The 13,871-nt window shown below is 34.8% G+C and overlaps 1 protein-coding gene across 3 annotated transcripts in view; it reads right to left on the bottom strand.

Moving 5' to 3' along the window:
* Positions 1-13,871, bottom strand: part of SCAMP1 (secretory carrier membrane protein 1) — a 122,849-nt gene that overhangs the window by 57,604 nt on the left and 51,374 nt on the right. For all 3 annotated transcript variants that reach the window (XM_065546396.1, XM_005557227.4, XM_005557228.4), the window contains 4 exons: positions 9,890-9,988; positions 8,563-8,671; positions 6,285-6,413; positions 1,659-1,818 (listed from right to left, as the gene is read on the bottom strand). In XM_065546396.1, coding sequence (XP_065402468.1) covers positions 1,659-1,818; positions 6,285-6,413; positions 8,563-8,671; positions 9,890-9,967 — 476 coding nt within the window. In that variant the 5' untranslated portion in view covers positions 9,968-9,988. The remainder of the gene's footprint in view (positions 1-1,658; positions 1,819-6,284; positions 6,414-8,562; positions 8,672-9,889; positions 9,989-13,871) is intronic.

The following is a 13,871-nucleotide window of genomic DNA, read 5'->3' as shown; positions in this document are numbered from 1 at the left end:
AAAAGGCAGAAAGTTGGCTTTTAGTCATTTATTTTGGCTACATAAATCACAGAAGGTTTAAAATCCAAATTCCCTAGTCTCAGGTCACTTTTTAAAAAAAGTTTCATAAAGATATCCTCACTCCTACCAGCCAGCATCATCACAGATCGGTAACATATTGGTAATGTGATGGAGGTCATTAGGCAGAGGTTAGACGTCAAAAATAAATAGAAAAAGCCTTGTGAGCCACGCTTAGATAATGAAGAAAATAACAGCAATAACTCAGATCATGCAAGGAGTAAATACGTCCCTTTCATTCCTCTGCAACCCATGTCTACAGGAGAAGCTCTTTCTGTTCCTTGGCAACCAATCTCCCATATTTTAATGTATCCAAAGGTTCTTTTCTCCTTTCCCTTCTCCCATTTCTTCCCTTCACTCCTCCTCTCATCATTTCTTCTCTTTATGCCATATCTAAGTAATAATTTACTTCTTCATTGTCTGACACCTTTTCTCTCCAAATTCCCTAATGTTCTCCCATCTCCTGTTCTCTTCTGGTTTTCCCCCATCTGTTTACAGATCTGGGTTTCTAACTGTGTGTGTGTGTGTGTGTGTGTGTGTGTGTGTGTGTGTGTTTGTGTGTGTGTGTGTGTGTGTTACACATTCTGGTTAACTAAAGAGATTTTAGGTTGCAATGGAAAAATATATTGAACACTTAAATGTGGCCCTCTAATTTCCCTAATGTATCTTTAAACAACACAAGCATATATCCTAGTAATGTTACTCCTTATTCATGAGAGTTGAAAGGGTTTGTTATTCACAAATGAGTTTACTCAAATAAAAATGAGTTAAAAAACTATTAAATATATGAACCCTTATAGGACTATCATTTCCATCAGTATTTCCCAATACTTCTTAAAGCAAGAGTTCAACAAATAATGGTTGCATGGTCAAGTCATAAAGCACAAATCATACTAGGTACTTAAAGAGTGTAAGAAATCCTGAAATGAAGACACTTGCTTAACCACATTATCCAGCTGTTTCCAAATTTACTAAGCTTATGAGCTCTTTTTTTTTCCCAGCACCTATTAATATCCCATAGAACATGCACTTAGGAAATGTTAACCCTAACCACTGATTAAAATATACTATGTAAAGCATCATACTTAACCTAGTAGCATAAATGGTCTTCGAAATGTTGCTGCCTTTGAAAAAACCTAAAATGAATCTATAAAGAAAATAATCCAATTTGTTAGGTACAAATGGCTCGTTTTAAATATTGCATGTATATTTACCTTTCCTAGGTTAATTTAAAAATTAAAACTGTAAGCACCAATTGGGATTTTGAAGGTGGGGGTGGGGTGGGCAAAGAGCAAAATTTTCCTTAAAGTATAACATATGGAAGAGAATATTTTACAAATACTGACTTCTAAGACGGTTCTTATTTTTCCATCAATTTTCATGTTTGGTCTTTTTGTCAAATGGGAGAAAAAAATGGAATTTTATGACTTACAAAATCCAATAAATACACAGGCATGCTATATTGAACTTTCCTGAATGTATGTTATACAACAATACAAGAATTTTTTAATGAAAATGCGTCAATTTTCCCTTTAATGTGTACTACGAATTATTTACTTCACAGGTTTTAAAGAGTGTATTTTAAAGTACACACATTTTACCTGAAAGCTCCATAAAGTGGTCTGTACCAACAGACGAATGAACAAGGAGTAAAAAGCAAGAACCACAGGATACTCAATCCAAAATCAACCGCTCTTGCAGAATCAACACAAAACCAAGCCAAGCATCCGAAGATATTTAGAAACAGTGTTACTGCATGGACTGTAGAATCAGAAAACAAAATAGAAAAAGAAATGTTTACATTCAATTTATGAACTCATCCAACAAAAAACTGTAAATAAAAAAATACTTCCTAAGAGCAAATGTCTTCTACCCCATGTTTCCAGTTATATTTTTCAAAACACTGCTATATCTTATGTATTTGATTTGAAAACAGAGTATACACAGGAAAGCAAGTCTTAATACATGTAATGTTTGGCAAAAATTCTGTTGGCCCTCGCCTCCTCACAATGACGTAGCTAAACCAGAGGCACACTACCTTAAGGGCTTCTTCCCAAAAAGGAAACATACGATGTCTCTTGATCTGAAGCCCAAGAAAAAACGCAGTGCCTGCCAGGAAAAGACGCAGGACTTAGGAGGAAAAACTGTATCTTTACAGAATGGCGCTGCAGACTAAAAACTGGACTAAAAATACTAATACAGTAGCAATTTCTAGTGACTGTATAGTCAATGCATAACGATTATTCATTCATCTTCATAGAGCTGTCCATTTGTAAAATCCTGAAAAGAAACTTGCGTTTTGGTAGAGGATTAAATTTATTAAGTCCCCTCTTCATTCCCCCACACTACATGATGCATTTTAGTTACTGTGGCAGGCTTTTCTTTTGGTTAACACAAATAGATGTTGACAAATTCATCATATGCTGTTAATAATTACTTTCCCTGACAGACCAAAAACAAAAAAATCTGAGTAACACCTAATTATACCATGATCCTAAAGAACTACTTTGACCCACTGTAATTAATAACTGTTTCAAAGGATTTTTAAAAAATTTATTCACAGGCTGAACTTATTATAGTAAGTACATTCTTACATAAGTTAAAAGAATGTTAGATGTTAATTATCAAATCAACAAAAATACGCCAACTCTTGAATTACAATTAACAATTGGGAAAACGTATTGGATCTAGTTTTTTTAAATCTCAAACTTTAAGATTTCTTTACAAATCAAATAAATTAATAAAACAGATATACACACATTCTGGGATGCCTAAATTTGCTCTTACCTCACCCACCAGATAGGTAAACAAGCTCTAGAGCTTAAAAAAAAAAAAAAAAAAAGCTCTTAGATTAAGCCAATCGTTTAACCTCTGTAAGCTTCAATTTTTCAGCTTTTCTAACTTTAAAATTCCATTCAATTCTATCACAAAAGAGACACTCTCACTCATTACTCTAGTCCCATTAGAATTTTTAACTCTCAGGAATGTTTGCTCATAATAAATTTACTCAAAACCCTTGGCCTCAAAATAAGGGTGGTTAAGATCTTAAAAACAGAATTGAAAAGATTATAAAATAGAAAATTATTACTAGGCAGCATTAAATAGCATCCAGCTGCCTTAAAAAGTTTTAGACCTGAAGAACATTCTAACTAAATGTTAATTTTCAAATTAGGTTATTTCCTAATCCACTGAAAGATAAAATATATGTATAATTATGCTTTAAAGTTCATGAAAATTCTTCCAAGTATAGATGAAAATATCAATCTAATTTTGTGTAATAAAAATGTTTTTCTAAATGTTTTCTATGAAACATGATCAATAAATCATTTACTTATATCCCAACAAAGACTAAAATGTCCAAGGCTAATTACTGAACAATCTGTCCACTTTTGCAGAGTTCAAAAAACATATAGAAAGGTAAGGTAAATGTAAAATATATGTTTCTATACTGCTAATTTCAATCCAATTTGAGTGAGTGATGAATCAATGCTGGTAGACTCCAAGAGTAGGCAGAACACTAAAGAAATCTTTGGGCCATTTTGTTTATGTGATTTACAAGTTGAACAACTCTCCTTCACATAAAATTTCAGTTTGCTTCATTAAGCACTCAAATCTGGTATTAGTTGATCTAAATTTGCAACATTATAATATTCTTCTTGGTAAGTTCTGAATTACAATATAGATGCCTAACGTAAATAGCTTTATAACAGTATATTATCTTCACCAAATGGTCTTTAATGTAGATGGCTTGTTTTTATTTTTCCTTTTTAATTCAAGAGTACACTCAAAGAGGTGGAAATTCATTTCACAATATTTCTATTTGCTTCAGTTCATTTATAGTTTAAATTATTTGCTTCAAATAAAGTAGCTTTGAAAGCATATCTTCTTCACATTCAGCTTAAAATGTAAATTACCTCTTCATTTTGGTTCTTTGTTCTTTGTAAGTGGCAGAAGCTGGAAATCTAGACTCTGAGCTCTACAGTCAAGCTATACACCTCCTTCCTTATTTATGTAATGTTGAACAAGTTACTCAAATTCTCTAAGCTTTAGTTTTCCTATCTATAAAACCAAATAATATAGTACTTCCTTCGAGGTGTGGTTAGGATTTAATATAGTAAGATAATATATATAAAGTGATTAGCACTGTGCCTGACACAAAGTAAATCCTCAATAAATATTAGCTCTCATTGTAATTATTATTACAGTGTGAAAGCATTAGTCAACCCCCAAATCAAGAGGTTAATATGTTCTAAAAATAATTTATTAAAACAGGCAATATTCTATAAAATGTAGGCACATTACTAAGCTGGTAATAGATCTTACTTTGTTTCAGGGAATCTGCTTCTTCAAAACAGAACCCTAACTAGAATCGTAAGCCCTTTGAATACAGTTGACAGACATGCCAACTGAACAAGGCTGGAGAAAAATACAGTCAACTACGTTATTTCTGTGACACTCAGAAGGTGATATATTTCTAAGACAAAACAGATCTATTCTGAAACAATCGGCATTGATAATTAATCATTTAGTTAAAATTAACCATCTCTCCCATTTAATCTCTATTTACTAAATTCCTTGTATAATTTTCTTCCAACACCCATTTCCTCCACCAAAAAATATTTTCCTAGTTCTAGCTACTCAGGAGACTGGAGTAGGAGTATCCCTTGAGCCAGGAGTTCAAGTCCGGCCTGGGCAACACAGCAAGACCCCATCTCAAAAAATATATTTTTATATTTTTTTCACTAGGTCAAAGAACATACATGTAAAATACTAGGCTGGCTGGATATGGTGGCTCATGCCCGTAATCCCAGCATTTTGGGAGGCCAAGGTGGGCGCGCTGCTTGAGGCCAGGAGTTTGAGACCAGCCTGGGCAACATGGTGACACCCATCTCTACTAAAAACACAAAAATTGGCCAGGCATGGTGGCATGTGCCTGTAGTCCCAGCTACTCAGGAGGCTGAGGCACGAGAATCACCTGAACCCAGGAGGCAGAGGTTGCAGTGAGCCAAGATGGTGCAATTGCACTCCAGCCTAGGTGACAGAGCAAGACTGTCTCAAAATAAATAAATAAATAAATAAAATGCTAGGACAATTTCTGCCCATTTTAAAAAATAAACATATATAAAATATAAATGCCTATATTATACTGATTAAATAAGAGTTGGTCAGCATGTACATAATACATGGAATCATTTAATATTAAAAATATATACTACTGACACTGAGGATTCAGCAAAAGATATTAGATCAAGAATATCTCAAAAAATACTAAAAACGAAGAGTTAAAAATAGACTATCCATTAGGAATCACTTCTCATATTCCAAAACAACTTGACATACATGAAGAATGCTCCTAAAAGATTTGGAGGAAAATTATCTCATCCATTAAGGTAGGGGCGGTAGTCTCATTAATCATAAAGTAAAAACAAATTCTCCATCAAGAATGTACCCTACAAATTATCCATTAACCCAGATGTTGTGCATGTGAGAACCCTCAATAGCTACCTCCCCTTCTGACATGATATCAAAATGAGGCTGAGACTACTGTTTGGAATAAAAATGAAACTGAGAGTAAGTGGGAGGTCTGTGCACACACAGTAAAACTGTTAACCGCTTGACATTTTGTTTTAGTATTCCATGAGTTATTATACTCAAAGTGATGTGTGCATCAGAGCCCCAAATGTATATTCTAATGTTCTGTTCAACAAAATGTCCCATATTAATTAAGCTTTTTCAATAATAAAAGTATCGCAAATGAAAACAAAAAGTAAACTGTACTCAAAGCTATAAAAAGAACAATTAGTTTATGTAATTTATGCCTTTTTAAAAATAGCTGTAACACCTATATTTAACAGAACTCTTTTAAATGACTTTCCTCTGCATAAAATTAGTATAAATTATTTTTTCCAAGCAAATCATGCCTAGATAACATCTTTCAAAGAAAAAGAACTTACAAAATTTTACCCACATGACAGAGAAGTTGTATTTTCCTCAAAAGAATGCCAGTTCTCAATATACAGGTTTTTCTCAGCCAAGGACTTACATTGTCACATATAGTACAATTCTGAAGTACCTAAATATGATATGTTTCACTCTGAAATCGTGATTATTAAGCTTTATCTACAGAAAAAGAAGACTGGTTTGCTATATTATCCTTGAAATAAAAAGTGGATTTTGACAATAAAAATATAAATTCTAAGCAAAGATATAAATTGTTGTATACTCACACATCCACAAGTAGTACATAAGCTTTACTGTCTTTTGGAATTCTACAGGAATGTCTACAGAAAAATCCTGATAGAAACAAGGTCCAACAGGAAAATTGCTAGGAAGAGGTGGCCAATTATTTTTTCTACCTGTGAATTTTTTTTAAAAAAGAAAAGGTTATTTATATTATAACAAATGTGATATTCTTATTTTTTGTTTCACAATAAAGAAAAACTCCATTATTTTAATAAAAGTTTAGAAAAACTGTAGTACCATATCTCTGTATTCCTAGAAAGATAAGCTTTAGATTTTTAAAAAATTTTCTCAGAATATCATCACCTTAGAGCACATTAGATAGTAAAATAATTTTCCAGTGTCATATCATATCACATTCAGCAGGAACCATTTATGTATAGAAAAAACAAGAAATAAAAAGAAAGCACATATCCAGTGCTTCTGCCCTAAAACAGATTTATTTCACAGTCCCGAGTCTGGCTGGCATGAAAAGGCCATCCAGTTTTTAAACTTCAATTTTCTCCTCAGCATCTTAAATCTTCAAATATAATTCTGTTATAATTCCTATCCCATGTGGACAGAGACCAGCTTCTAATTTTTTCAAGTTTTCTGTTAAGTCCAAGATTAAACCAATACCAAAGAAACAAATTAAGAATATTCAAAATCTGGGAAAAAATAATATCCAAACGACAAATGTACGAAAACCCTACAACAAAGAAAACATGAAACAGTCATGATAAGGAAGCTAAGGAATTATAGAACCTTTAAAAACGCAGAGAAAAACAAATTCAAACTGTAAAGGGAAAAAAAATGTCTCTATATAAAGAAACCAGATAAAAAATAAGACGAGAAATGGTGGGGGAAATAAAAAATTAAAGAAGTCAAAACATGAAAATAGAGGGTAAAAACAGCACCTAAGGCCATTTCCCAATTTTAGATGTTATATCCCACAAATTTTTTAAAATTCAATTTTACATACTTTTTCCAGACCAGGGTAATTTTTATAGTAGAAAGAACAATAACCTATTTCTGATTCTCCCCAATGAGTTTCCTGTGTTCCATTTATCATACTACTCAAATTTCCTATAGTTCATTTATCATACCAATCTCATACTATTTGAGAAGCGGCACTGAATACTTGTAAAGAAGAGAAGCTCTGGAACCATAAGTAGCTAGCCACTTACTGGCAAGGTCACCTTGGGCAACTTACTCTCCCCTCCAAGCCTTAGTTTCCATATCTGTAAAATGAGAATAAAAACTGTACCACCCCTCATGGGATTGTACTGATGATTTAAGTATGAGTTAAGAGGGGAAAAGTACTCAAATGTGCTAACATACTGCAGTCTAACTGTTAATTTCCTACTCTTTGTTACTGTCTTTACTAACATATCTCTCATAGAAATAGTTTGTATTTGCCAGTACTGAAGAAATAAGATAGATTTTAGTTACAGGTACTTCAGAAACATTGGTCTCAGTTCAACTTTTAGTTTCTCCTTCTATAGATGCTACCTCTGATGCTGCAAGCAAGAAAATGACTCAGGATAAATGTGTTCTCACAAAGCCCTAGACTTACACATTCTAAGATAAAAAGAAATAGTTTTGTATATTGTTATTGTTCTAGCTTTGCATTGCATCAAAGCTAGACATCCTAACAATGACTTATCTAGCTCATCCCAGACATCCTAACAGTGACTTATCTAGATCTTTTATCTCTTCTTACTCAGAGACTGCTAGCCTTCCCTAAGAGACTCCTTTGAGGTGCTTTGGCAGGCACAAACTGAATAGAATTCACTGCAAACAATTCACCACTTATTTCTTTGGCATCATATGAATACCTTAGGCTTCCAATTTTTCTAACGTGATTTGACAAAATACTTGTGAGGACTGGGGCAGATAATCTGAAACTGACCTGAATAAATCAGGTAGGAGTCAAATGTAGGGTAAATGCAAATGTACTCACAAAGATTCAATAGAATCAAGGAGGGCCTAACTGCAGAATCAAAGGCTCCTGGCCTCAGAGTAAGCAAAAATTATCATATTCACATTCATTTTGTGTGTGATGAGGCTAACACTGTTCTAATCTATCAACAAAAGACCACGCAAATCAGCCAAGATTAGAAGGCTACAGAGTATCAAGGAGGCAATCTGCTGTGTCTGATCTCCTTGTTAGAACAGGAATACAGGGTAGGGTTTTATGCACAGGCTAAATAACCTAGGAGTTAGTATAGACATAATGTAAAGTGTTTAAAAGTTATTTTTATTTCAAACTTCTTTGGATACTACCATGTTGACTGAGGTTTTGCATTTCTCGTTCCCGACGATCTAATTCTGCGGCTTTTCTTTCTAGTTCTTCCTGGCGCTTAAGAAGCTCAGCTTGGGCCAATGCATGTTCCTAAATAAAAAATATCAATATGTGAACAGATTGTCAGAAGTATAAAATACTTTAACATTTATATGCTAACTCCTACTTCTCTATTATGAGAGAAACCTAATTCAAACACACTTCCAAAGTACAGGAATTTTACTGAAGATCATAGTTACAGAAAATATTACAGGGATATTTGGTTCATTTGGTCTTTGGGTTCTGAAAACCCTCAGTGGGAATGTTGGGTCCATTAGGACAGGAAAATTTCTCTTAGTAAAAGTAGCCAGAATCCTTAGGTAATCTGGAAAATGAAATTAAGATGACCTCTATGCCTAAATGAATGAAGAACAGAGGCAATGGGAACAGTTGAGGAAAATGAACAATAGAAAAAAGGGCAACAATAGAAAAAAGGGCAACAAAAAGAATTGGCTCCTATAAATCAGATTAAATGATATATAAGGCCACCAATGCAAGAATATTTTCTAATATCTTAAATGTTATAGGAGAATGAGGTCAAAAGAAATTCTTTATAACTCAATTTGCCCTTACATGTTATCAGGCATCTTATTAATCTTTCTTCTCAGATTTTTGCCATCTTCTACCTCCTAACACTATTACTTTAGCATTATAACACTCTCCCAATAATATTTATTATTCCATCATTTTTACCTTAATGGTAGTATGCATTAAAAAGTGAGACCATGTAATCCCAGCACTTTGGGAGGCCGAGACGGGTGGATCACGAGGTCAGGAGATCGAGACCATCCTGGCTAACACCGTGAAACCCCGTCTCTACTAAAAATACAAAAAACTAGCCGGGCGAGGTGGCGGGCGCCTGTAGTCCCAGCTACTCCGGAGGCTGAGGCAGGAGAATGGCCTAAACCCGGGAGGCGGAGCTTGCAGTGAGCTGAGATCTGGCCACTGCACTCCAGCCCGGGCTACAGAGCAAGACTCCGTCTCAAAAAAAAAAAAAAAAAAAAAAGTGAGACCAAAGGCAATAAAAATGTATACACCAAGATGATACACAAATTCAATAATTCCTAATAATAGAATAAAACAAATGGTATAAGCTGACAAAGAGGAACGAATATTTGAAGGGTGACAAGACAGCAAATTCAGACTTGAAAGTGAGTTAAAAATTAAGCAACAGAAATGTAACCATATAAAGAATTATTTTGCTCTGAAAGTAAATGTTATTGATATTATAACTGCCAATACGAATTTATACAACTAACATGAACTAACCTTTGCAATCTGTGTATAAGCTGGATGTTCCTCTGTTGGTTTCATTATTGCTGGTTGTGTATTGGGTACATTAGGCATCTTCACACTGCCTGGTGGAGGCTAGGAGGATTAAGAGACGGACAAATTATGTAACACAGATACCCAACTTTAACTTCTTTCAAAAAGTGTAACACCAATAAAATGAAAAATCCCAAAATCTGCATCTCTTCATTCCCTGCCCTCTCATAGTCAAGTGTGTTGCAAAGAGCTGCTTAAATTCTCCATGTCCATTTTCTCCAACTCATTCATTTTTCAACTCTACAATCAGGCTGCTACTTTTAACACTACATAACAAACACTCTCCTCCAGGATACCATACGGTAATAGAGGCTGGGCATGGCGGCTCACGCCTGTAATCCCAGCACTTTGGGAGGCCAAGGCAGGTGCATCACCTCAAGTTAGGAGTTCAAGACCAGCCTGGCCAATACAGTGAAACCCCATCTCTACTAAAAATACAAAAATTAGCCAGGCGGGGTGGCCGGCACCTGTAATCCCAGCTACTCAGGAGGCTGAGACAGGAGAATGGCTTGAACCCAGGAGGCGGAGGTTCCAGTGAGCCAAGATTGCACCACTGCACTCCAGCCTGGGCAACAGAGCAAGACTCCATCTCAAAAAAAAAAAAAAAAACTTTGAGTTTTTGTGGGTTTTTTAACAGTAAAATACAGATAGAACCAGACAAAAGAACTACACCAAGGTTTACTGCCAACTCTTCCCTCTTGAGAAAGCTACATGCCAGTGCTCTGAAGAACATATAGGAAAGTTCTTGATAGAACCCCACTAAATTGAAAAGAGTGAAAGGGAAGGCCTAAGGAGAGAGAAAATAAATTACCCAATTTCCACTATGCCAGTGAGGATCAGCAGTGTCTGAAAGCTGCAAGATCAGGAAGTAGACATCTACAAGTCCATCAATGGGGGACCGGTTAAATTACTGTATATACATACAATGCAGCCATGAGAAGAAATTAGCTATAGAAGAATGTCTTTTAAAATACTAAATAAAATAAAGCAAGCTGGCCAGGCGCAGTGATCCCAATACTTTGGGAGGCCGAGGCGGGTGGATCGCATGGTCAGGAGTTTGAGACCAGCCTGGCCAATATGGTAAAATCCCCTCTCTACTAAAAATACAAAAATTAGCCAGGCGTGGTGGCAGCAGGCGCCTGCAGTCCCAGCTACTCAGGAGGCTGAGGCAGGAGAATCACTTGAACCCAGGAGGCAGAGGTTGCAGTGAGCCAAGATCGCACCACTGCACTCCAGCCTGGGTGACAGAGCGAGACTCCATCTCAAAAAATAATAATAATAATAAAATAAAAATTAAATTAAAAAAATAAGGCAAGCTACAGAACAGTCTGCATATGACCTTTTCTTCAATAGACACAGATTTATACATGCCCCCATAAAATATCTGGGAAGTCTCAGCCAACTGATATCAGAGGGACTTGCACCTGTTGTTTTACACGCTTCTTTATTATTTGCTTCCCTCGACGCATGCACAATATACTACTTTAATAAAAATATATTTTTAAAGTACTCTTTAGAATGACCATAAGAAAAAAGAAGAAACAAGGATGGGAACATGAAAAGAACAATAGAAACAAAAACAGTAACAGAAAAGAAGAAAGGAAAAAAAGAAAGAGAAGAGGGAGGGAAAGAGGAGGTCATGAATAAGAAAAATGTAAGAAAGAAAGAAACCGCACTAGGAGGTTCAAGCATCCTAAGAACTGTTAATACCAGAAGACACAACCAATATACAGCAGGATTTCACTCTGACACAGCTAACAGCAGCCCTGAAAAGGAAGCCATGCATAACCAAAGATGTAACTGTAGTTCAGCTGATTTTAAAATGCATATACAACAGGCAAGAACTGACCGGGCACAGAGGCTCACATCTGTAATCCCAGCCCTTTGGGAGGCCAGGGTGGGTAGATCACCTGAGCTCAGAAGTTCGAGACCACCCTGGGCAACATGGTGAAACCTCGTCTCTACTAAAATACAAGAAATTAGACAGGCATGGTGGTGTGCGCCTGTAGTCCCAGCTACTGGGGAGGCTGAGGCAAGAGAATCGCTTGAGCCTAGGAGGCAGAGGTTGCAGTGAGCCCAGATTACACCACTGCACCCCAGCTTGGGCTACAGAGTGAGATCCATCTCAAAACAAAAACAAAACAAAAAAAAAACGGCAAGAACTAAAAACAGGTCAAACAATTTTGAAAAAATATAAATGATGAAGACCTATGATATCAAGGCTTATTATAGAACCATAGTAATTAAGAGTGTAATACAGATGCAAGGACAGAGAAATGTACCAATAAACAAAATAGACACAGAAACAAACCCACACTAATGCAGAAACTTGATACCTAACAGAGGTGTCACTACAAAGCAGTGAAGAAACAATATGTTAATCAATAAACGGTACTTGGATAACTGGTTACTCGTACTTCACATCCTACAAAAAATGAATTCTAGGTAGATTAATGATCTAAAACTGAAAAAGCAAAATTTAAACACTCAGGAAAAATACATGTGAATATTTTTATGAATATTTCTTGAGCTTCTAGAATGTGAACTCTAGAAATATTGTGTATTTTGTTTACGACCTATCCCAAGTACCCAAAATAGTCCCTGAAACATAGTAGATGCTCAGTAAGTATCTGTCAAATTAAGACTGGAAAACACACAAACCATATAAAATTGACAAATTTAATTACATTGAAATTTACAAAAAGTAAAAAGTCAAATCACAGACTAGGAAAAAATAGTTGTAATGCATATAATAGAAAACTGCTACCCAGAATATATAAAGAATTGTTACAAATTCATGAAAATACAAACTAACTGAAAAACTAGCAAAAGATCTGAACAAGCAATAGAAAGAGGTCAATAAACATGTGAAAAGATGTGTTACAGCCTTAGTAATCAAGAAGTGCAAAAACAATCATATATCATTTCAAAACCATGAGACAGAAAAACAAACTCTGACAATACCAAAATTGGGATTTACACAATATATACAATGGTGGTGCATATCAAAATTAAAGCATTGATCAAGATAGCATTTCAAGTCAGTTGAAATAGAAAGAACTGTCAGTAAATGCTGTTGGGAGAATTATTTAAATTGGGGCAGGAAAAACAAAATCCCTGTATCTCCACAGAATTCCAAATGGATTAAAACTTGAATATTAAAAAAAGACAAGACAAAAAACAACTATAAAGACACTAAAATACACTCTATAGACTATAGGGCATTATCTGATCTTGGCATGAAGAAAAGTCACTCGAAACATTCAGAAAAGTTGAGGGGAGAGAAATCATAATGAAAAGGTAATATATTTGACGACATAAAAATTTAGAAATTTGATTATATAAAGCATTCATAATCAAGATTAGATGGCAAAATCTAATAAGCAACATATACAACTATTAGTTAATATATTTCACCAGGTACAAATCAATACAAAATTATCAGATAAACATGTTACTGAAAAGAAACTGCATTTTTAAAATCTCTGAACAGGCAGCTTATAACATACAAAAGAAAAATAAACATACAAAAAATCTCAACCTCATTAGTAATCAAAGAAATGCATATTTTACCTAATTATTTTTAAAATGATTATTATCATAGGATTACCACATTTTGAAAAAGATGTGGTAAAATAGATATTCTCACACACTGAAAAGTGGGGATTATAAACTAGTACATATAGCAATCCTGCAGCACAGTTTGGCATTATGTTTCAAGAGCCACAGAAGTATTTATACCCCATGTACTATGAATATCTGGTTTTTTAAAATATCCTATGGAAATAATCCAAGATATCTGCAAATGTATATATGCCAAGAATGCTCACTACAGCTTTATTTACAAAAGCAAAGGGTTACAAATAACCCCAAATGTCCAACACAACAGAGGAAATGGTTAAACTGATACAGCTGTAGGAGAGTA

Source organism: Macaca fascicularis, chromosome 6 (genome assembly GCF_037993035.2).
Source record: "Macaca fascicularis isolate 582-1 chromosome 6, T2T-MFA8v1.1".
NCBI classification, from domain to species: domain Eukaryota; kingdom Metazoa; phylum Chordata; class Mammalia; order Primates; family Cercopithecidae; genus Macaca; species Macaca fascicularis.
Note: the sequence above shows the minus strand (reverse complement) of the source record. Positions and strands in the feature narration are given on the sequence as shown.